The 22,810-nt window shown below is 46.0% G+C and overlaps 1 protein-coding gene across 8 annotated transcripts in view; it reads left to right on the forward strand.

Annotated features, from left to right (window-relative positions):
- ANAPC1 (anaphase promoting complex subunit 1) overlaps positions 1 to 22,810 on the forward strand; it is a 58,464-nt gene that overhangs the window by 23,075 nt on the left and 12,579 nt on the right. For all 8 annotated transcript variants that reach the window (XM_083494015.1, XM_083494016.1, XM_083494017.1 and 5 more), the window contains exons 21-37: positions 330 to 478; positions 1,469 to 1,547; positions 2,037 to 2,073; positions 4,262 to 4,332; positions 6,390 to 6,568; positions 7,089 to 7,315; positions 9,357 to 9,475; positions 10,261 to 10,532; positions 11,743 to 11,977; positions 12,705 to 12,796; positions 13,328 to 13,462; positions 13,998 to 14,080; positions 14,458 to 14,536; positions 16,502 to 16,576; positions 17,965 to 18,041; positions 20,521 to 20,611; positions 22,306 to 22,359. In XM_083494015.1, the coding sequence (XP_083350141.1) occupies positions 330 to 478; positions 1,469 to 1,547; positions 2,037 to 2,073; positions 4,262 to 4,332; positions 6,390 to 6,568; positions 7,089 to 7,315; positions 9,357 to 9,475; positions 10,261 to 10,532; positions 11,743 to 11,977; positions 12,705 to 12,796; positions 13,328 to 13,462; positions 13,998 to 14,080; positions 14,458 to 14,536; positions 16,502 to 16,576; positions 17,965 to 18,041; positions 20,521 to 20,611; positions 22,306 to 22,359 (2,054 nt within the window). The remainder of the gene's footprint in view (positions 1 to 329; positions 479 to 1,468; positions 1,548 to 2,036; positions 2,074 to 4,261; positions 4,333 to 6,389; positions 6,569 to 7,088; positions 7,316 to 9,356; positions 9,476 to 10,260; positions 10,533 to 11,742; positions 11,978 to 12,704; positions 12,797 to 13,327; positions 13,463 to 13,997; positions 14,081 to 14,457; positions 14,537 to 16,501; positions 16,577 to 17,964; positions 18,042 to 20,520; positions 20,612 to 22,305; positions 22,360 to 22,810) is intronic.

Below are 22,810 nucleotides of genomic sequence, written 5' to 3' on the forward strand. Positions count from 1 at the left end.
GCCAACCTAGCAGTTCGAAAGCACACCAGTGCAAGTAGATAAATAGGTACCATTGTGGCGGGAAGGTAAACGGTGTTTCCGTGCGCTCTAGTTTCCGTCATGATGTCCCGTTGCGCCAGAAGCAGTTTAGTCATGCTGGTCACGTGACCCAGAAAGCTGTCTGTGGACAAATGCTGGCTCCCTCGGCTTGAAAGTGAGATGAGCGCTGCAACCCCATAGTCGCCTTTGACTGGACCTAACCGTCCAGGGGTCCTTTACCTTCTTCTTTTTTAGAACCACCTCCGTATTATTAAAATGGCACACCTGACCTGATACTTTGTATGATTCAGCCCAAACAGGTTTCATGCATCACCCTTCCTTTTTTTCGGCTGAACCTCCGAGCATCTTCCAGTGGCTGAGTTCCTGCTTGAAGGGAGACAGTGTGCCACCCTACCCCTACTTGCCTGGAATCTGTGAAAGGAGCAAGCTGGTGGTGCTGGTATGTGCAGACAACGCTTGCAGAACTGGCACTGCAAATAGGTGGTCGGCATGCTTCGGTGCATGTTGTTGTTGCTTATTAAATTTGTGTACCACCCTATACCCGTAGGTCTAAGGGCGGTTCACAACACAAGGTTACAATATAAAGGCCAAAAATAATTAAAACAATTAACAATACTAATGTGTACAAACTAATAAAAACTCCCACACTTCCTAACAAAAACCCCATACCAACTCCCCCCCCTGCCACAAATGCAAAAATCAAAATTAACATATAGCATTTGAAAACAATTTAAAACAACAGCTTTAAAAAAATCTAATAGTAGTGGCCTTTGCTAGTATAGGGGTCAGCAAACTTTTTAAGCAGGGGGGCGGCCCACTGTCCCTCAGACCTTGTGGGGGGGCTGGATTATATTTTGGGGAAAAAAATTAACAAATTCCTATGCCCCACAAATGACCCAGAGATGAATTTTAAATGAAAGGACACATTCTACTCATGTAAAAATACGCTGATTCCCGGACCGTCTGCGGGCCGGATTTAGAAGGCGATTGGGCCGGATCCGGCCCCCGGGCCTTAGTTTGCCTACCCATGAGCTAGTACTTATATTAGAATACAGGTCTCCCTGCAGAGAATTGCATTACCTATACCCAATTCTGTACAGTTTGTATACTGAAGCCAACAATGAGCTGCACTCCTAGCATTTCACATTCTTAGCAAAATGGTTGACTTTTTCAGCACAAAATCTTTACAGCAACTTCACTCTTTATCTTCATCTTACGTTGCTCATCCCCTTACTCTAAATCAAGGGTGAGGAATCCCTATTATCCCAAGGGTCACATTCTTTGATGCGCAGCTGGGCAGGCAGGATGCAAGACAATAATAAGGGAGCCAGAGGCAAAAATTACCCAGCGCAGTGGATGTGACTCTTAGATTTGTACAAGATGAATCTACTGGATCTTTTGTAAAAGTGAATTTCTTTCTCCTGAGCAGAGTGTTGTGCTGTACATCCTCGGCGATGAAAAAGCAGTTTTAAATGAGGCCTCCAACTATTTGTCCAGGATTACTACAGGTAATACGTTAATTTTGAGGCCCTCCAGTGCCCATAGGGACGTTCATTTTGTTTTGCTTGCTTTATTTACATCATTTGTATCCCCGTACTTTCAACTTATGTTTCTTAAGTACCCAGGTGGCTTGCAGAGCTGTAAGAAACAAAAAGTGCAATTTACTACTACTACTAATTTTAAAAAAGAAGAAATTGTACAAATTAAGAGCAGCAAACTAAAGCAGCGACAGCTCCCTTAAGCAGAGTCAAACCAAACCATTCATAAGCTGCTTACTTTAGCAGTTCTTAAAAGCCCATGGAAACAGGTGTGGTTTTGCCTGGTGCTGAAATGACAGCAACAAGTTCTCCACATGGGCCTCCTGAGAGAGGGCATTCCAAAGGAGAAGAGCCACCACAGAAAAGTCTCCCTACCCTGTTTTTTTGCTGCTTGTTTTAATCTTCTCAAGCAAAGGTAAGAGCGGTGCCTTTTCATTCTCTCTCCTTTCTTTTTCTTAGGGCAGCGAAAGCAGCAAACTGAACTGGAGGAACCTCGGTATGTTAATTAGTGAACGGCGTAATGTTCCACTTGGGAGCTATTGTATTTTCCTGTGTATGACAAACCTCCTATTTTTAGGGACTCAAAATTCAGAAAATGGGGGGGGGGGGGTTGCCCAGAGTTGTTGAGCTTTTCTTGGGTGGGGGAATGCCTAAAAACGCTCACCAAAATGCCCATCGCTCACCCCAATTTTTCAGAATTATTTAAACGTAAAAAACCCCTCGTCTTATACACGGAAAAGTACGGTATTTTGATGCTGAGCAATATGAAAACTACTCTCGGTTTATGGCAGGCATAGGCAAACTCCGGCCCTCCAGGTGTTTGGGACTACAATTCCCATCATTCCTGACCCACTGGTCCTGTTAGCTAGGGATGATGGGAATTGTAGTCCCAAACATCTGGAGGGCCGGAGTTTGCCTATGCCTGGTTTATGGGTTCTGCTCAATTCCTGCCCTTGGGAAAGTCTTATTTTCTCCCAAAGGACCTCTAAACTATTGATCTCTTTCCTCCGCCTCTTTCCTTGGCTCTTTATGGTCAATTTCCTGAATTGCCTTAGTTTTTCAGGGAATCTTTCCCTAAGAGCCAGATGGAAGGAGGAGGAGATAAGAGGCCGGGGCCAGACCAGCGAGAGAAAGACCCTGTTGTGTTGCAGTAGGTGCATTCTGATCTGCCCAGGCCCCACCCCTGCTGCTTCCTTCCTTTCAGGCAGTAGAGGTGCCAAGGCTCAAAATCTGTCTGGAAACTGTGGCCACTCACTGTGGAACAACGTACGGGCTCGGAGGAGCAGGAGAGGACAACAGTCACGTCTCCTTCCTCTTATGTGAGGAATATTTTTCAACAGGAGGGCCACGTTCCTCCATGAGGAACTTTCTGGAAGAAAATGGTACAGTGGTGCCTCGCAAGACGAAAAGAATCCGTTCTGAGAGTCTCTTCGTCTAGCGGTTTTTTCGTCTTGCGAAGCAAGCCCATTGACGGATTAGCGGATTAGCGCTATTAGCGGCTTATCGGCTTAGCGGATCAGCTGATAAGCGGCTTAGCGGCTTAGAAAAAGGGGGGAAAGGGGGAAAAACCCCGCAGGAACTCGCAAGACATTTTCGTCTTGCGAAGCAAGCCCATAGGAGATTTGTTTTGCGAAGCACCTCCAAAACGGAAAACTCTTTTGTGTAGCGAGTTTTCCGTCTTGCGAGGCATTCGTCTTGCGGGGCAACACTGTATTCTGGTAGTGAGTGGGGCCGGAGGCAAAAGTGGGTAGGGCAATGGACAGAGGCGCCAAGTTCTGCCCAACAGTGGCAGGGAGGGCGAAGGCCTTCACACGTGTCAGGAGGAGGCTATGAGGCCTGCCAAGAACCACTGCTGCTGCAGTGAAGCCTGGCAAGGCCCAGCCACTCAAGTTTGGGGAGGCTCAGTCCCATGCCAGCATACTTTTTTGGGGGGTGCTTAGGTGTCCCCTGTCAGGAGTTCAGCCTACACTCGAGTAGGACCCTGGTAGAGACACATGCCCAACTGCCATGTTCTCTCCCTCCTGGTCAATCGTTCGGGAGCTTCAAAAGCTTTCTTCAGCCCGAACATCACAGCAACCAATGCCAACAGACATCGGCACACTTAGGGATCCGCAGAGCCTTTGCAGCTTGCGTAACAGGCCTCAGCAACTCAGCATTTTGGCTAATCGACTTTATTTACATATAAACTCAGGCGGAGCACTGCAACATGGCTCCCTCTCTCTCTAGCATCAGACAGCAAAGAGAAAAGAAACAAAGGACAATAGTCCCACTTCACGGAACACAGTAACACAGACATCCTGTCTCCGTCACTTCCCACTCTGTGGATCAAAACATACACCGTCATGTGATAGACAACAATCCCATGACTGCAATCATGGAGCAGGAATTCTAACACCAGTGGCAATGGATAGAGGTGGCACCTATGGCAATGGATGTGACACGCACACCCCTCTCTGTCCAGGCAAGCAAGATGCATTGTCACAGTTCAAGGATACATTCCAGCCAGGCAGAAGTAGTTGAGGAGGACATGGAGCGGGGCTGGTGAGGTTGGGGTGGCCTAGGGAGAATCATCAGGGGCAGGTGGAGAGGCATGGAAGCCCCTTTTTGGCTCCTGGGCTTCAGGTCTTTCTGCAAGAGCAACCGCAGCGCATTACATTCCTCTTGCTTTTCCCATTGTTGTGCAGATGCAGTTTTCAGCACAGCACATCTGCTTCCAGTCTTGCGGAAAAGCTGGTTGTCTGGATGACGAATGTAGGTAAGGAGATCTTCCAACTTTATGGCAGGAATTTATCTATTTTATTTATTTAAAGTATTTATAAATCACCTGAAGGTCCGAGGGTGGAAAAATACGTACGCTCCAAACCAAAAATTAAGCACTAAAAATACAACTTGTCTTTGGTTTTGTGGGCGTTCTGTGTGCATAGAAATAAAGGCTAGCAACTTCGTTTTTGAAAGGAGAATCTAGAGACGTGTCTTTTTTTTCCAGAGCAGAAAGCAGTCTGAAAGTTGGGCCGCTGCTTGTGTGTGCACACATACCGCTGTTGTCTTTGGCCAAAGATGTTTCATAGGTTTTTATCATTTCAAAAGCCTGAAAAGTGTTTACGGCCAGATGTAACAGTGAGGAAAAAGAAATACGAATGTGCACCATGGGAAGCAGTGTTCCACTTAGAATACTCTCTTAAAAACCATTGTTTGTCTTCATCCTGAAGGATTCTAATGCCATGGACCTGTACCTACTGTGTGTAGGGGGCAGGGATCACCGGCCTGCTAAGGCTGGTTTGGGGAAGCCACTTCCACCCTATGGGTTGATAATAGAGGGACTTCATAGGAACATTCAGGAATCTAAAGTGTGTCCAATCATTCCTTTGCTGAAACAAGGCAAGTTGTACTATTGGCAAAACCTATTTGGTGTTTCACAACTTTCCGACTAGTTGCAGGACCTTAGCCAGACCTAGCAGAGTAAATGCAGAATTCACGAAAGCAATTGGCAGCTTGGCTGCAGACAGGATGGACGAAGCAGGAACCAGGAACTTGTAGTTAGGTGTTTATTACATACAGTGGACTGTTTACAGGAACAGAACAGAACACAGATCTTTGACTAACTCTCTCATACACGACTCACAACTCTCAACCTCCAACTCCTACACTGACACTCGTACCAGTTAGTAGGCCATTAATCATTATTCCCGTGAGAGAGGTGACCAATCATGGAGCTGTCTCCATGCCTCTGTATCACCAGGCAGACTTACTCTTCCACATTGCCTTGGCTGTCTGCCAAACCCTAATTGACTCTGTGTGAGTAGCTGCACGTATTCAGATTCCCAACATGTACTCCCTCCTGCCCATCAGCTTCTCAAGGAGGTATAACTGGTTCGCGGTCCATGGAAACTGCTTCTCCCTCTCAGCACTACTCTTGATCCTTCCCAAACCCTACTGTTTGAAAGCTGTTTCAGAGACTTAAGGAACAGTATGTGCCGCTTGCAAAGCACTTTCCAACAGCTCCCCATGTTGCATTTTGAAGTCCTTACATTTGGGACTTTGAAGCATAGTATCACCTGATTCTCTGATGTCAGGTGATTGAAACCTGTCATATTTGATTCACCGGGGCCAAGGGAGATTAAGATCTGGCTTGCTAACCAGAAAAGGTTTCCCCACCCCTGTCCTACAGGGTATGTTTGCATCTCTGCTTTTGTGCCTACAGGCATTAATGTGTATATATATTCAGGGACGCGGGTGGTGCTGTGGGTTAAACCACAGAGCCTAGGACTTGCTGATCAGAAGGTCGGTGGTTCAAATCCCCGTGACGGGGTGAGCTCCCGTTGCTCGGTCCCAGCTCCTGCCAACCTAGCAGTTCGAAAGCACGTCAAAGTGCAAGTAGATAAATAGGAACCGCTCTGGCGGGAAGGTAAACGGCGTTTCCGTGCGCTCCTCTGGTTCGTCAGAAGCGGCTTAGTCATGCTGGCCACATGACCGGGAAGCTGTCTGCGGACAAACGCCGGCTCCCTCAGCCCATAGAGCGAGATGAGCGCCGCAACCCCAGAGTCGGTCACGACTGGACCTAATGGTCAGGGGTACCTTTACCTTTACCTTTATATTCAGGGAAGTTTTTAATGTGTGACATTTTAGTGTATTTTTTATCTCTGTGGAAGCTGCCCAGAGTGGTTGGGGAAACCCAGCCAGATGGGCGGGGTACAAATAATAAATTATTATTATTATTATTATTATTATTATTATTATTATTTGGACTTAAGATGGGTTCGTAGAAATTAGCATGCAAAATAACCCCAAGGTTTGTTTTCTTTATAATATTAGGATTCACCTTAAGAGATCTGGAGTCTTTGCCATTTGGAGTTGCTCTTCCTATCAGAGATGCAATATATCACTGCCGGCAGCAGCCTGCCTCTGACTGGCCAGAAGCAGTCTGTCTTTTGATTGGCCGACAGGATCTTTCCAAACAGGCGTGCGAGGGAAACTTGCCAAAGTGTAAAGCTGTAAGTACCATAATAGAAGTATCTTCCAGAGAAAAGTTGGGAAGATTCCTTCAAATAGTTCCTGAGATTTAAAGCCTTGGCTTTCCATTTATTTAAATTAAAGGGAAAGAGCATTTCTAGTTTTACCAGTGATGCCTTTTTATGGAAAAAGGGGGAAATTCGAATGTTTGGGTTTGCATCTTCCATGCATTTGTCAAATCCCACTTTAAAGCCTTCCAAGTTGGTCGTCTTCACTATGTCTTGTGGTAGAAAATTGCATAGGTTAACTATGCTTTGTGTGATGAAGTGTTTCTATCTTTAATCTCCTACCATTCATCTTCATTGGCTGACCCCGGGTTTTAGTATTTTGAGAAGGAGAGGAATGCTTTCTCTGTGATCTTTCTCCACACTGTGCATAACCTTATGTACCTCTGTTACATTTCTCGCCTCCAGTACTCATTTTTTCCCTTAAATATATAGCCTCAAACATTCCAACCTTTCCCCACTGAAACTACAATTTCGCTCTCTTTCTCTCCAAAAGTCTGACACCCAGGTGCTCTCCTCCGAACTGCCCTCAACAGCCGAGTCCGAAGAGGAGGACGACGGAATGAATGATATGAACCAGGAAGTGATGTCACTAATATGGAGCGAAGACCTGCGAGTGCAAGAGGTGCGCAGACTTCTGCAGAGTGCTCACCCTGTCCGTGTCAATGTAGTTCAGATGCCAGAAGTCAGTGACCACGAATATATAGAAGAAAAAGAAAACCGGTAAATTGTTGGCTTTCCTTAGAAGCTTGTTTGTCGGAGTGTCATATTGTGTCACTGCAGAGATCCCCATGTTTGCCAGAGTCAGGCTTCCTAGCAGTGATTCCAAGCACTGGAAGTTCTTAAGGATGCTGGGATCAGCAGTGGGAGTGGGCAGTCGGGAAGCTCAGTAGAAAGTTTCCTTACGAAAATGCTGTGTTCTTTTGCAGGTTTGAGAATGAGGGCACTTTTAGACTGTCACTGTTTTTGAGTGGGATTCATAGAATCATAGAATTGTAGAGTTGGATAGTACCCAAAGGATTGTCTAGTTCACCCCCCCCCTGCAGTGCAGGTCTCACAGGGCAAATTCAGGTTGCAGAATTGGTTCTTTGGGAGCTCTGGTGCAACAAACCCACAGATTGCCAAAGACTGGACTTTCTGCAGTAGGGAAAGTGACAGGGATATACACTGTAGAGCAGTTGCCCTGATGCAACATCATCTAACCTACCCACAAACAAATCATAAGGAATATGCAAAAAAACGGGTGGCGCTGTGGGTTAAACCACAGAGCCTAGGGCTTGCCAATCAGAAGGTCGGCGGTTCGAATCCCCAAGGCGGGGTGAGCTCCTGTTGCTCGGTCCCTGCTCCTGCCAACCTAGCATTTCGAAAGCATGTGCAAGTAGAAGGTAAACGGGAAGGTAGATGGCGTTTCCGTGCGCTGCTCTGGTTCACCAGAAGTGGCTTAGTCATGCTGGCCACATGACCCGGAAGCTGTACGCCGGCTCCCTCGGCCAATAAAGCGAGATGAGCGCCGCAACCCCAGAGTCGGTCATGACTGGACCTAATGGTCAGGGGTCCCTTTACCTTTAACTTATGCATTCAATAGCAAATGTCATCTCCCTGCAAACAAATTGGGATGGATCTTCAGTAAACATTGTTGCCTGGAAGCACCTTTGATGTCTCTGCTGCTTGACATGCCAAATCCCCTGCAGACCTGTCAGTCTGGAAGAGCTCTAGGCACAGGCAATAGCTGTGGAAGCCTCCCCAGGCATAATCAAAACATAAAGAACACAGCTGGTTTGTTTGGAGGGGCGCTCTCTTGTCTTCTGCCCGAGTTCAGGTGCTTCCAAAAGAGAGGATGGAAAAAGAAACAGGGTCCATCTTGAGCCTAAGACCACAGACAAAGAATCCTAGCCTGAAAGAGAAAAGCAGGGTAGACTATATTTAATAATTCACTGGATGACTTAAACTGATGACTTGCATAAGAGTGACTGGGCCATTGCAGACCAACCACCACAGACAAGTCCTTGCATCACTTCAAACTCTTTGTCTTTTTCAGTAGACTCCATTCACACAATCTGCTGCCTGCCATAAAATGTTCACAAATAAAGTATGGAGAAATAAAAATTCATACGTTCACCTGTCTCCCTGTCCACAGATTCACAGGTTTCCTATCTGCTTTGCATATTTCTCATTGGTGGAATGTTTGATGCAGTGTTTTTTTCCTCTAAGAACTAAGGCTACAGTGGTACCTCGGGTTACATACACTTCAGGTTACATACGCTTCAGGTTACAGACTCTGCTAACCCAGAAATAGTGCTTCAGGTTAAGAACTTTGCTTCAGGATGAGAACAGAAATCGTGCTCCGGCGGCACGGCAGCAGCAGGAGGCCCCATTAGCTAAAGTGGTGCTTCAGGTTAAGAACAGTTTCAGGTTAAGTACGGACCTCCGGAACGAATTAAGTACTTAACCGAGATACCACTGTACTCTCATTTTCCTACTCATATTGAAATACGGCCCCTCAATGAGGCCAAACTTAGATTCACAAAATGTTTAGGGGTATGCATACCTCCAGAAAAAAAGCACTAGATGTATTCGGAACACCATGAGAAATGCTTTCTTTATTTGTATTTTATATTCCTACAGCTTTTTATTGCCTGTTTTAAAGTTGATTGTAACATAATTTGTTAACCCGTTGATATAAGTGTGTATCTGTGTGTGTGTGTGCTTAAAAAGGAATAATATTGTTGGTTGCATTCTTTTCTGTGTTTGATTTTCACCATAGGCTGCTGCAGTTGTGTCAGCGGACGATGGCTCTCCCTTTGGGAAGAGGAATGTTCACTCTGTTCTCGTACCATCCAGTTCCAACAGAACCGTTGCCTATTCCCAAATTAAACCTGACAGGTGAGTTCCTGCAATACTTAGCATGATAACCCGATTTACCTGTGGGCTCACACACAGAGAGAGCACTGCCTGCTCTACAATGCTACCATTGTAGCATGAAACCCATGACACTCCTCTGGATTAGGGAGTGGGGGAATCTGAAGGAGGGAAGGAAATGTAGGGATAATTTGAGTCACAACAGGAACAAAAATTAGTAGCTCTTATAGCAAGTTTGTTCCTCGAAGGAGGGTTCGTTGGGCTACTAGCTGTGTTGGCTATGCTCTGCCTCCATGGCCAGAAGCAGCAATTGAACCAGGCCACTGTCATAATAATAAAGAATAATAATAATTTTATTATTTATACTCCGCCCATCTGGCTGGGTTTCCCCAGCCACTCTGAGAGGCTTACAGCATATATAAAACACAAGTCAGTTTGATGTTTGCGCATAACTATACAGTGGTACCTCGGGTTACATACGCTTCAGGTTACAGACGCTTCAGGTTACAGACTCTGCTAACCCAGAAATATTACCTTGGGTTAAGAACTTTGCTTCAGGATAAGAACAGAAATCGTTCTCTGGCGGTGCGGCGGCAGCAGGAGGCCTCATTAGCTAAAGTGGTGCTTCAGGTTAAGAACAGTTTCAGGTTAAGAACAGACCTCCAGAACGAATTAAGTTCTTAACTTGAGGTACCACTGTAGTTTACTGTGACCCCAAAGCAGCTAACTATGCTTAGCTCTCCCTAGCAGAAAGGGGTTTTCTTCTACGATTCTGATTCACATGCGGTTGGTCGTTCTGCACTCTGTAGGCCGGGCTCCTCCTAGGAATACCACAGTGGACCTCAACAGTGGGAACATAGATGTGCCTCCAAACATGGCTTGCTGGGCCAACTTCCACAACGGCGTTGCTGCTGGGCTGAAGATCGCGCCTGCTTCTCAAATAGATTCTGCATGGATCGTCTACAACAAACCCAAAAATGCCGAACTAGCCAATGAATATGCAGGCTTCCTCATGGCCCTGGGTTTGAACGGCCACCTCACAAAGCTCGCCACACTCAACATCCATGACTACTTGACAAAGGTGAGACGCTTGACCCAAAGGCAAAGGGAAGACAACATCACGATTTTTGTATTTCTGACTATAGTCAGGTGGTCATGCCAAACCATGGTTTCTGCTAATCGTAGTTTAGTACCCAGACATACAGGCAACCACAGTTCAGGCCTGCTTGTCTGCCTTTGTTTTCTGCTTGCCCAGAGGCAGACCAGCAACTGTAACCGTCATTACTGCATTGCAGCAAACCATGGTTTTATCAACGGTGGCTTCGCACTGGTGAAAAGCTTTTCTCCTTGTGCAAGGCAAGGCACCAGATCTTTGCCAATTCCTCCCTAACCGCTGCAGTTCCCCACATCCCTAAAAAAAATTAGTCATGGGGGGCAAGGAAGGGCCCCCTCCAAACAATATGTGTTTGTTGTTTGTGTGTGGCGTATGTTAAAATAAATGAATCCTTTTTTAAAGAATATAATTTTTATTAAATTTTCTGTTTTACAATTTAGAATATTCATTTATACAACCTTAAAATATCAGTGACATCCCTTCTTCTCTTTCCATAGTTCATTTTACATAGCATAAATCCCTGCATATTTTATATAAACTAAACCATTCAGTATTCCATTATTACTTCCGTCAAAACTTATTTACACTGTTGAATTCATCTTAATGCTGCCAGTGTTTTCAAGTGTACACAATTCCCCCCATATATTCAGAAAACATTTCCTAATCTTCTTTAAACCAATGTTCTTCTTGTTCTCTTGTTCTATATGTTAGGTCTGCAAGCTTCGCATATTCCATCAGTTTAAGTTGCCATTCTTCTTTGGGACCGGGCTCGTTTTCCATTTTTGGGCTAACGAAACATGGGCCGCCGTAGTGGCATACATAAATAGCCTTTTTTGACACCTGGGAATTTCCATCTGAATTATCCCCAGCAAAAATACCTCTGGGGTTTGTTTTTTTTTGTTTTGTTTTTTGGAAAGGTGCTTTTAAACATTTTTCCCAGTTCATTATAAATTATTTCCCAATACTCTTTTACCCTTTTACAGGTGTATCACATATGAACGAACATACGTTTGACCTCATTGCAGCTCCAGCACTTATCTGATTAAGATGTAAAATAAAAGAATCCTGAAACACGGCCTCAGGCTTTTCAGTTTGGGGTGCAGCTCATGAGTGTGCGTTTGTGCATTTGTTCCATTCAAAAAAGTCACCTGATGGATGCGTTTGTTTCTCCTGGCAGGGCCACGAAATGACGAGCATCGGGCTGCTGCTTGGGGTCTCAGCCGCCAAGCTGGGCACCATGGACATGTCCATCACTCGCCTGCTCAGCATCCACATCCCTGCTCTTCTGCCACCGACTTCCACCGAACTGGATGTGCCTCACAATGTACAAGTGGCAGCTGTGATAGGGATCGGCTTGGTCTACCAAGGCACGGCTCACAGGCACACGGCCGAGGTTCTGCTGTCGGAAATAGGTAAAGCTCCAGAGAGGAAATCTCTTGGGGTGGCATCCGGGTCACAAATGTTTTGTGCAAGTAGCCAACACAGGTGCCCTCCACATGTTACTGGACTTGCATCCACATCCCTGACCACTGGCCATGCTGGCTAAAGCTAAGTTGCAGTCCACAACATCTGGAGCGAGCGCTGTGTGGGCTTCCCTTCGCAAATGATTTCATGGAGACCTTCTTGCAGTTGTGCGAATTGGTAGATTTTATTTTTGCTGCGACAGGCTAAAACCTTTAAGGAAGCTGTCCAAATTGGCCCCTGATTTGTCCCTGATACAGTGGTACCTTGGGTTACATACATTTCTTACATACGCTTCAGGTTACAGACTCCACTAACCCAGAAATAGTACCTCGGGTTAAGAACTTTGCTTCGGGATAAGAACAGAAATTGCGTGGTGGTGGCACAGCGGTGGCAGGAGGCTCCATTAGCTAAAGTGGTGCTTCAGGTTAAGAACAGTTTCAGGTTAAGAACGGACCTCTGGAACTAAGTACTTAACCCAAGGTACCACTGTAATATGATATTGAGCAAAATACGGTGATCTAAGCTTTTCAGTACTAAAATTTAATATTTAACTGAGTAAAAATCAACTATTTTCTTTCTTTCTTTCTTTCTTTCTTTCTTTCTTTCTTTCTTTCTTTCTTTCTTTCTTTCTTTCTAGTTTTGACTTACTCTTGTTGTTGTTGTTTTAAATTTAAGGGCGCCCCCCAGGCCCTGAAATGGAGTATTGCACCGACAGAGAGTCCTATTCGCTAGCTGCTGGCTTAGCTTTGGGCATGGTTTGCCTCGGGGTAAGTGTAGCTCTCTCTTTTGGGGAATGTGTGAGTGTGAGAGAGAGAGGTGCTGGACTGTTTGCTAGATTTTCATCTGAATGCAGCACCTGTTTGTTTGCTGAGCGTGCTTCAGGCACCTTGGGCCGCAAACAGGTTTGTAGAACAGGATAGGGCTCGGCCCAGTATACCTTAAGGAGTGTCTCCACTCCCATTGTTCTGCCCGGATGCTGAGGTCCAGTGCCGAGGGCCTTCTGGCGGTTCCCTCACTGCGAGAAGCTAAGCTACAGGGAACCAGGCAGAGGGCCTTCTCGGTAGTGGCGCCCGCCCTGTGGAACGCCCTCCCACCAGATGTCAAAGAGATAAACAACTTCAGAAAACATCTGAAGGGAAGTTTTTAATGTGTGACATTTTAATGTATTTTTAATCTTTGTTGGAAGCCGCCCAGAGTGGCTGGGGAAACCCAGCCAGATGGGCGGGGTACAAATACATCATCATCATCATCATCGTTGTTGTTGTTATTTAACCCTTTGCTCTCCATTCCTCTTGCAGCACGGCAGCAACTTGATAGGCATGTCGGACCTCAACGTTCCTGAGCAGCTTTACCAGTATATGGTTGGTGGTCACCGGCGGTTTCAAGCTGGAATGCACCGTGAAAAGCACAAGTCTCCAAGCTACCAGATTAAGGTGCCCACTTCAGTTTTCTTAAACCATTCCTTATTCTGAGTTGGACCGTTGGTCCATCTAGCTCCCTGTTTTCTTCCCTGGCTGGCAGCATCTTCCCAAGGTTTCAGGCAGGGGGTCTTTCTCAGCCCTACCTGAAGATGCCAGGGGCTGATGCTCTGAAACTCAGCTCTGCCCTTTGAGTACTGCAAGGATCCTGCAGCTTCTCCCCTTCATCCTTTTATAAGAAATAGGTTGGTTCATTTCTTTGCACCTTTTTTCAAGGGACCTCAGAGCACCATCAGTGGAGTTCCAAGACAGTCTCCCATCTCAGTTACTCTTTAGGCTCAGCCCTACTTTTCTTGGGGGGCAGGAGTCCATTAGACCACCTTCAGAGCTTTCCCTTGGCCCACCTCCCGCACAAAGCAAATCGCTTTGAGATATTTTACGGGAAACCATTAGTAAGTTGAACGAAATAAGTAAATAAATATAAAAGCGGCGTGTGACATCGTTCTCTAGCATTCAGGCTGATTTATCTCCCTGCTTTTATTCTTTACAGGAAGGAGACACCATAAATGTGGACGTGACATGCCCAGGCGCGACTCTGGCGCTAGCAATGATCTACCTAAAGACTAACAACAGGTATTGGGTTTGGAATCGTGCTTTATGTGTAAGAGACGTAACCTTTTAGAATCACAGGACTTCATGCTTAAGGGTACTTGCAACTCATCGCAATGCCGGCAGTCCCCAGAATGTGGTGGAGGGACACTCAGTAAATGCAAGGAAGCTTTGCAGTTCGGTCTGAGCATTTGGAATTGTGCCTCTGCAACTTACTGAAATGTGTGAGGATTGTAGCAGGAGGGCGGCAGAGCTGAAAGATTAGAGAGGAAGTTAGAAAAGCAGCAAGCAAATTCAGCCATTCAAGATGTGCTCTACTGAAGCATGTCTTCATGTTTCCCTAAGCAAGCTATTGTAATTCAGAACTCTTTCATTTTATTTTTTTACTTACATTTTGCTAGGTCCATTGCTGACTGGCTTCGAGCTCCGGATACCATGTATTTGTTGGACTTCGTGAAACCAGAATTTTTATTATTAAGGGTATGTTCAAATTTTGGGGTCATCTTTTGTGGGTTTTTTTTTGTTTGGTTTTTTTTTTTGCTCTTCTGCAATGCCCTTTGCTCAAAACGGAATTTCCTTATTTATTGAGTTTTTTTTAAAAAAAGGAGGTTTATATACCACTGAATCAACAAAAGCTTCTAAGTAGTTTACCTTTTATTGGGTTTACTTTATGCAAATCTGTGAAAATAAATTGTATGAATTACTTTTGCATGTTTCAGTCTGGACACATGCTGGTTGCCGTTCCTGCCTAGGCCATTCATCTTTTTAAGAAAACACACACACACACACACACACACACACACACACACACACACAAAACGACAGTGCTCTCCATCCTGTCCCAGTTTTAGAGTCACTTTGCATAAGAGAAAGTTTGTACATGCAAGGGCAAATGTGGCCAGCAGAAGTGCAATATTCAGCAAAACCAAAACACCTGCGTGCTCATTGGTTGGCGATGTAAGCTTGAGTTGCACTTGAATCTGTCCGCTAAATTGCTTGTTGTGTAAAAAAATATATTCTTTCAGCAGCAAAAAAGGAAGCCCAGAAATGCAACTCAGAAAGTTAAACAAGATGCTCTTGTTCAAATTACAGTGGTACCTCAGGTTAAGAACTTAATTCGTTCTGGAGGTCCATTCTTAACCTGAAACTGTTCTTAACCTGAAGCACCACTTTAGCTAATGGGGCCTCCTGCTGCCACTGTGAGGCCACCGTGCAATTTCTGTTCTCATCCTGAAGCAAAGTTCTTAACCCAAGGTACTATTTCTGGGTTAGCGGAGTCTGTAACCTGAAGCATCTGTAACCTGAAGCGTCTGTAACCCGAGGTACCACTGTATTAGGCTTTGAGTCAAAGGCTACTTTGCAGTTGATCTGGTCCTGTTGGCTCATGGCATTACTTGTTTGTTTATTGCATTTTTATCCCACCTTTCCTCCAAAGAGCTCAAGGTGGCATATGTGGTTCTCTTCCTGCCAGTTATTGAGGAGATTTCACCCCTCCCATACCCAAGAATCTCCTGATCATCTCCTGATGGTCTCTGCTGACTCTCCAGAGAGGAGGAGGCGTGTCCTGCCTATCTACTTATTCTGCCCAGCAACATATCAGTGTGTGTGTGAGTGAGAGACAGTCAGTCAGTGTATCGGAGAAAGTGAAAGTGTTAGAGATTCTAGAGATAAGATTGCTGCTAAGTGCAGCTGCAGACTCTCAGTGTAGCATTGATTTATGCTTAGAATATTCAGCTCTGTGTATAGTTTTGTATCATAGTTGTAGTTACAGAATAAAAGGAAGATATTCTACAGAGCTGCTCTCCGAGTGGTTTATACTCTGCAAGACTCTGCAAAACTCTGCTGCGCAACGACTGAAGTATTGAGACAGTGAATCCGGTGCTCTCAGCTCTGAGCTGTGAGTCCACAGCACTGTGACCTGTTCCTGTGAGAAGGAGGTCTCTGGCGGTGCTTCCCAGCTCGCCTAGCCCAGTCGGGGTTGAGGTGCATGAGTCCAGTTGGTACACTGGCTCTAGGGCGATGCTGACAGTTATATACTCACAACAACCCTGTGAGGTAGGTTAGGCTGAGAGACCATGGCTGGCCCAAGGTCACCCAGTGAGCTTCAAGGCTGTGCGGGGATTTGAACCCCAATCTAACACTCTAGCCGCAGACTATGAAAGCCAGTGTCTGGTTGTGTAATGGTGCACAAATCGTTCAAACCGAGTTCGCAAAATAGAATTATTGCGTAGATTATTGCACCGTGCTGAGAAAGAGGGTTTGCGTTTTCTCCGACAGTCTTAAGAATTGCAGGGTGCTTTTGGGTTCTGAGCTTGAAACAGAAGTGCCTGTAACTTCCTGATCAACTCAAATTGATTCCTTAGGAATTCTTACACGATTGGCGTTTCTGAGCTCATCACAACTCGCTTTCCTTTAGCCTCTTCTGATCCTCTTCTTTGTTTGCAGACGCTTGCTCGATGCTTGATTTTGTGGGATGACATTCTGCCCAGTTCTAAGTGGATTGACAGCAACGTGCCGCAAGTAAATAGCACTCCTCCAACCAAACTGTTACACGAAGCCAGCGGTTCAGGGAATTTCTACCCTCGGGGAACCCTGTACACATCAACAGGTCTGGACGAGGGTGCCTTGTTCATCTGCTTCATGCCACCTGTTTCAGAGGAGCATGAGTTTTCTAGTGCACACAGTGGCCGGGTTTTCACCATAATGCCTCTGTCTTAATAAACCAGGATATGCACAAGTTGCTTGCAGGTATCTGCAGTTCCTTTGCAACCACTTCGCTCTGCCCAGTGAACAAGTAGCTGAGCTTGGCTTTAAAAGAGGATTCAACATATCCACGGAGGATAAGACTATGAATGGCTACTACCTGCAAATGGTTATGCCCTGCCTCCACGGTCAGAGGCAGAAATGCTTCTGAATACCCAATGCTGGAAACCACAGGAGGGTCGGGTTTCATAGGCATCGGCCACTGGGAAAATAGGATTCCAGACTAGATGGCCTGGTCCAATAGGCTCTTCCTATGTTCTTAAGGGACGCGGGTGGCGCTGTGGGTAAAACCTCAGCGCCTAGGACTTGCCGATCGTCAGGTTGGCGGTTCGAATCCCCGCAGCGGGGTGCGCTCCCTTTGCTCGGTCCCAGCGCCTGCCAACCTAGCAGTTCGAAAGCACCCCCGGGTGCAAGTAGATAAATAGGGACCGCTTACTAGCGGGAAGGTAAACGGCGTTTCCATGTGCTGCGCTGGCTCGCCAGATGCAGCTTGTCACGCTGGCCACGTGACCCGGAAGTGTCTTCGGACAGCGCTGGCCCCCGGCCTCTTAAGCGAGATGGGCACGCAACCCCAGAGTCGGACACGACTGGCCCGTACGGGCAGGGGTACCTTTACCTTTATGTTCTTAAACCAGGATTCAGCTGATAATTTCACCTTTTCTGCTCCTTGCTAAAGAGTAATAAACTAAGTAAAAGGCATGTGATGCTTCCGGTAGGCAGACCTGCAAAACTGCCCGAGTTTTCTGGTTTCCTCCATTTCCCCCTTACAGCAGTAAAGGGTTCTACACTTTGTGGCTAGAGACATGCATGCAGTCGACATGTTATTTCAGATAAACAAGACAAACCACACATTCTAAGCATGCTGACTTGAGAACAAGCTCCATTCATGGAAGTCAATTCCAGCTAACCATGTGTAGAAGTGAGCTGTAGCTTGCATTAGTCTCTATAAGAGAAGACATGTGACGCTTACAGATTGTATCTGTAATGGAAGAATAGGTTACCGGAGTCCTCTTGTTTTCAGGCATCCAAAATTAAAATCTTGCAGCTGGGCTCTGACTTTAAAAAGTAAAGTATATCCACGAAGCTACAGAAACCTTTGCACAAACGGCAATGACTCTATGCATCCGCTGGCTTGTTTTTAACAGATTGTGAGGGAGAACAGCGTATCCCTTCATGCGACTGAAATGCCTTCTTCCGAGGACCTGAATTTGGAGACTCTGGCGTAAGTAATCAAATGGGACCGATTCCTACTTTCTGTAGTCCTTGGGCAGGTATAGCAGAGGACAAACTCAGGGGCCCTAGACATATTATGTCAGTGGGTACGGAAGGTTCTGTAGCATGGCAGCTCCTTGTGCTGTGGGGGCTATTATTGGGATATTGTTTTTATTTTTATTTTATATATTGCAATCTTTTTTGTGAACTGCCCTGAGACCTCCGGGTATAGGGCGGTATATAAATTCAATAAATAAATAAAAAATATGTGGAGTCAGACCCCTTGATCCACGTGAGCCAGAGAGGCAGCGGGTCTTGTACAACTGGCATGCGGGGAAACGTCTTCCCCGCGTGTCTGCCAAGCTGCTCAGCCAAGTCCTGCTCCCCTCTGGGGAAGGTCTCCTCATGAGCCGGAGGTGCAGCAGGGCTTTGCTGAGACTCCTGGCTAACTGCTGACGTGTGGGAAAGCGCAACAGCCCTGCTGCATTCCCACGTGTGTGGGAATTGAACACGCATAAATGCCTGTACAGTGGATGCTTGGGTTGCAAACGTGATCCGTGCGGGATGCACGTTCGCAACGGCAGTGGCGCATCTGCGCATGCATAGGGTTGCAATTCGGCACTTCTGCACATGTGCAAAGCGCGATTTAGCACTTGTGCGCATGTGCGACCGCCCAAACCCAGAAATAACCCGTTCCGGTACTTCCGGGTTTCAGTGGTCCGTAACCCGAAAAAACTCAACCTGAAGCGTCTGTAACCCGAGGTATGACTGTACTGCAAATGTATTGCAATCACACACCCTTAGAGATGACCGTGTGCAGGCATCTCCTTCTGCTTGTTGAGCTTTTGGAAGTTAATAGAAATGCGCTGAATAAGTGGCTTTGCCAGTTTTCCTTCCATCCATCTAGTCCCAAAGCCCCAGGGTTTGGTTGCATTTTTGCACTGTGTTAGCAATATGAGAACAACCTCTTGAAAATATATACAGTGGTACCTCGCAAGATGAATGCCTCGCAAGACAAAAAACTTGCTAGACGAAAGGGTTTTTTGTTTTTTGAGCTGCTTCGCAAGACGATTTTCCCTATGGGCTTGCTTCGCAAGACGGAAACATCTTGCAAGTTTGTTTCCTTTTTCTTAACACCGTTAATACAGTTGCGACTTGACTTCGAGGAGCAACTCATAGAACGCGGTGTGGTAGCCTTTTTTGAGATTTTTAAAGACTTTGGTGATTTTTGAAGCTTTTCCAAAACTTTTCCGACACCGTGCTTCGCAAGACAAAAAAAATTGCAAGACGACAAAACTCGCGGAACGAATTAATTTCGTCTTGCGAGGCACCACTGTAAACTAGGTTGTATCAAGATTACTGTCCCGACCCAAGCCTCTTTCCTGCAGGATCATCCCACAGCACCTCTGTAATGTTTAATAATAATAATAATAATAATAATTTTTTATACCGTGCCCTCCCCAGCGGCTAACAACCAATAATAAAAACAAGTTGTTTGAAATACAGCTTAAAACCAAGATTAAAATACAACATTAAAACATTAAAATGCAGCCTCATCACAGGAGGAGAAAGGTAAAAAGAAAGAAGGGGAGGGAATCAAATTGATTCTAAGCCAAAGGCCAGGCAGAACAACTCTGTCTTACAGGCCCTGTGGAAAGAAATCAGATCCCGCAGGGCCCTGGTCTCATGAGACAGAGCGTTCCACCAGTGTTGAAAAGGCCCTGACTCTGGTTGAAGCCAATCTAACTTCCTTAGGGCATGGGACCACTAGGGTATTGCTATTTATGGACCTTAAGGTCCTCCGTGGGGCATACTGGGAGAGGCGGTCCCCTAGGTACGAGGGTCCTAGGCCGTGATGGGCTTTAAAGGTCAAAACCAGCACCTTAAATCTGACCCTGTACTCCTCCGGGAGCCAGTGCAGCTGGAAAAGCACTGGGTGAATATGCTCCCATGGCAGGGACCCTGTGAGGAGCCTCGCTGCAGCATTCTGCACCCGCTGGAGTTTCTGGGACAGCTTCAAGGGCAGCCCCGCGTAGAGCGAATTACAGTAGTCAGACCTGGAGGTGACTGTTGCATGGATCACTGTGGCCAGATCGGGGCGGGAAAGGTAAAGGTCCACAACCACACGGGCATGGCCAGTTGCTTGGAGCAATGGAAGCCCTGATATATTGTTTTGAAGTTCCATGTGCTTGACCACTCCCGTGTGGTTTTGGAGCCCTGAACATTACAGCTGAGTCACGGGATAAATTCACAGAAAAGCGTGCATAGCAACAGTGTCCTGAATGAGCAAAGGCTATTTGCGAGCATTCCTATGACAGGTCAGTTCACCCCTCCAGTGCTTTTTAGGAGAATTCAGCTTTCCTGTTGCAGAAGTAGCTCAATTGCATGATATTTTTTTTTAACCAGAGAGGAAGTGGAAGCCAGTGTAATTTGATATAATCTTTTAACTGTATATGAAGACACACCTCATGCCAAACATTTCTTTTTAGGCAGGCTCATGTCTACATCATTGCTGGGGCCTGTTTGTCTTTGGGTTTTCGATTTGCCGGTTCAGAAAACCTAGCTGCCTTTAACTGCTTGGTAAGTGCATCAGTAGCTGGTCAGGATTTATTATCATAGACTTGCAGGGATGAGTCGTGGGTCATGAGTCCCATGTTGGGCAAAAGATTCATGCATTGCAGGGGGTTGGACTAGGTGACCATTGTGGTCCCTTCCCTGCTCTATGATCCTGTAGTGTAACGTAATCTCAGGGAAATATACAAGTCCAGGGTACATAATTTATGCCTCCCTAAACCCCCACTTTCCCTCTGATCTGTGCCTGTGAATTTCAAGGCCAAGTTGTGACTGCAGGGTCCCTGTGAAAGCTTGATATTGATACATGCTAAACCAGGAGTAGGAAACCTGCGACTCTCCAGATGTTTTTGCACAGTGACTTCCAGCATCCCTGATCAATACGCTCCCTGCTGAATGGAGCTAGAGGCAATTGGAGTCCAACAGCTTCTAGGGAAGGGGACGCAGGTTCCCCACCCCTATCCTAAAAGAAGAAAAGGGTTGGGGAATGATGTTTCTTCCAACTCTTCCATACAGTGGTGCCCCGCAAGACGAATGCCTCGCAAGACGGAAAACCCGCTAGACGAAAGGGTTTTCCGTTTTGGAGGTGCTTCGCAAAACGAATTTCCTATGGGCTTGCTTTGCAAGACGAAAATGTCTTGTGAGTTCCTGCAGGGTTTTTTTCCTCCCCCCCCCTTTTCCCAAGCCGCTAAGCCACTTATCAGCTGATCCTAAGCCACTAAGCCGCTTAACAGCTGATCCGCTAAGCCGCTTATCAGCTGATCTGCTAAGCCGCTAATAGCGCTAATCCGCTAAGCCGCTAATGGGCTTGCTTCGCAAGACGAAAAAACCGCAAGACGAAGAGACTCGCAGAACGGATTCTTTTCGTCTTGCGAGGCACCACTGTACTACGTTGCTTTAGCCATGTGCATGGTTTTACCATAATGATGAATGACATTTCAGCATCTCATGCCTGGGACAACTAGCTCATGCCTGCTTTCTGACGGCAGTGCACAGATCCACAAAGGGCCAGCAGCAGCAGCGGCAAACTTAAAATAACCTGCAGTCTTGTTACTGCAATAATATACAGTGGTACCTCGGGTTAAGTACTTAATTCGTTCCGGAGGTCCGTACTTAACCTGAAACTGTTCTTAACCTGAAGCACCACTTTAGCTAATGGGGCCTCCTGCTGCTGCCACGCCGCCGGAGCACAATTTCTGTTCTCATCCTGAAGCAAAGTTCTTAACCTGAAGCAATATTTCTGGGTTAGCGGAGTCTGTAACCTGAAGCGTCTGTAACCTGAAGCGTATGTAACCCGAGGTACCACTGTAATGTTCAGAACATTATAGGGTGCCTGTTTGAAGTTTTAACATGTTTTCTGGGAGGTTGCAAGGGAGGCTGGTGTGTGTGTGTGTGTGTGTGTGTGTGTGTGTGTGTGTGTGTGTGTGTGGTTTGATGAAACGGGGGCAAAAACTGAGAAACCCCTGCTTCTTGCCTCTGGATTATAGGTTTAGAAGTGTTTGCTTCAGGGCCAGGTGGCTTTCAGGTCTCTTCTGATTCTGATCTTACGAAATAATAATGAAGGATGCATATTTATGGGCGAGGCTTTAGCAGGGTGGACGAGTGAGTGGTTTGCATGTCTTGAGAGTCCAGGTTCACTCCCTGCCCCACGGTTGTTTCTTGCGCTTTCCTGACATGTGCCAATTTTGAATTCCTCCATCTAGTACACATTTGCAAAAGATTTCATGAAGTGTTTGTCCTCGGCTACGGCTTCCATAGTAAGTTTCTCCAGATTCACTATTGTTAATAGTAAAATCCAAAATTTTATAATGCTGTTTTGGTTGAATTTTTTGGGGGAGGGGGGGAGAGGGATCATTGGACCATTTCCCTGACCCCCACATCCTCAAATACTGCAGTAACCTACCCTTCTGCTAGCTAAACAAAGAGTTTGAGAAGAGGAATGGGTACTTGTTCCGAGGTTGCTCCACAGCTTGCTTTATTTATTTATTGCCTACTCTTGACCCTAAGGTCCCAGAGCAAGTTACAGCATTAAAACACAATATTAAAAACAGTTTTAAACAACTTCCAGTCATAAAAATAAGGGGAGTCTTAAAAAATAAACACCTCAAGTGCCAAAAGCCAGAGCAAAGAGGTGCTTCTTGTATCATTTTCTAGAAGCTGTATAATGAAGGTACCAGGTGCATCTCTGTGGGGAAGGAGTTCTGTAAC

This window comes from Podarcis liolepis (genome assembly GCF_965112155.1).
Source record: "Podarcis liolepis genome assembly, chromosome: 3".
In the NCBI taxonomy this organism is placed as follows: domain Eukaryota; kingdom Metazoa; phylum Chordata; class Lepidosauria; order Squamata; family Lacertidae; genus Podarcis; species Podarcis liolepis.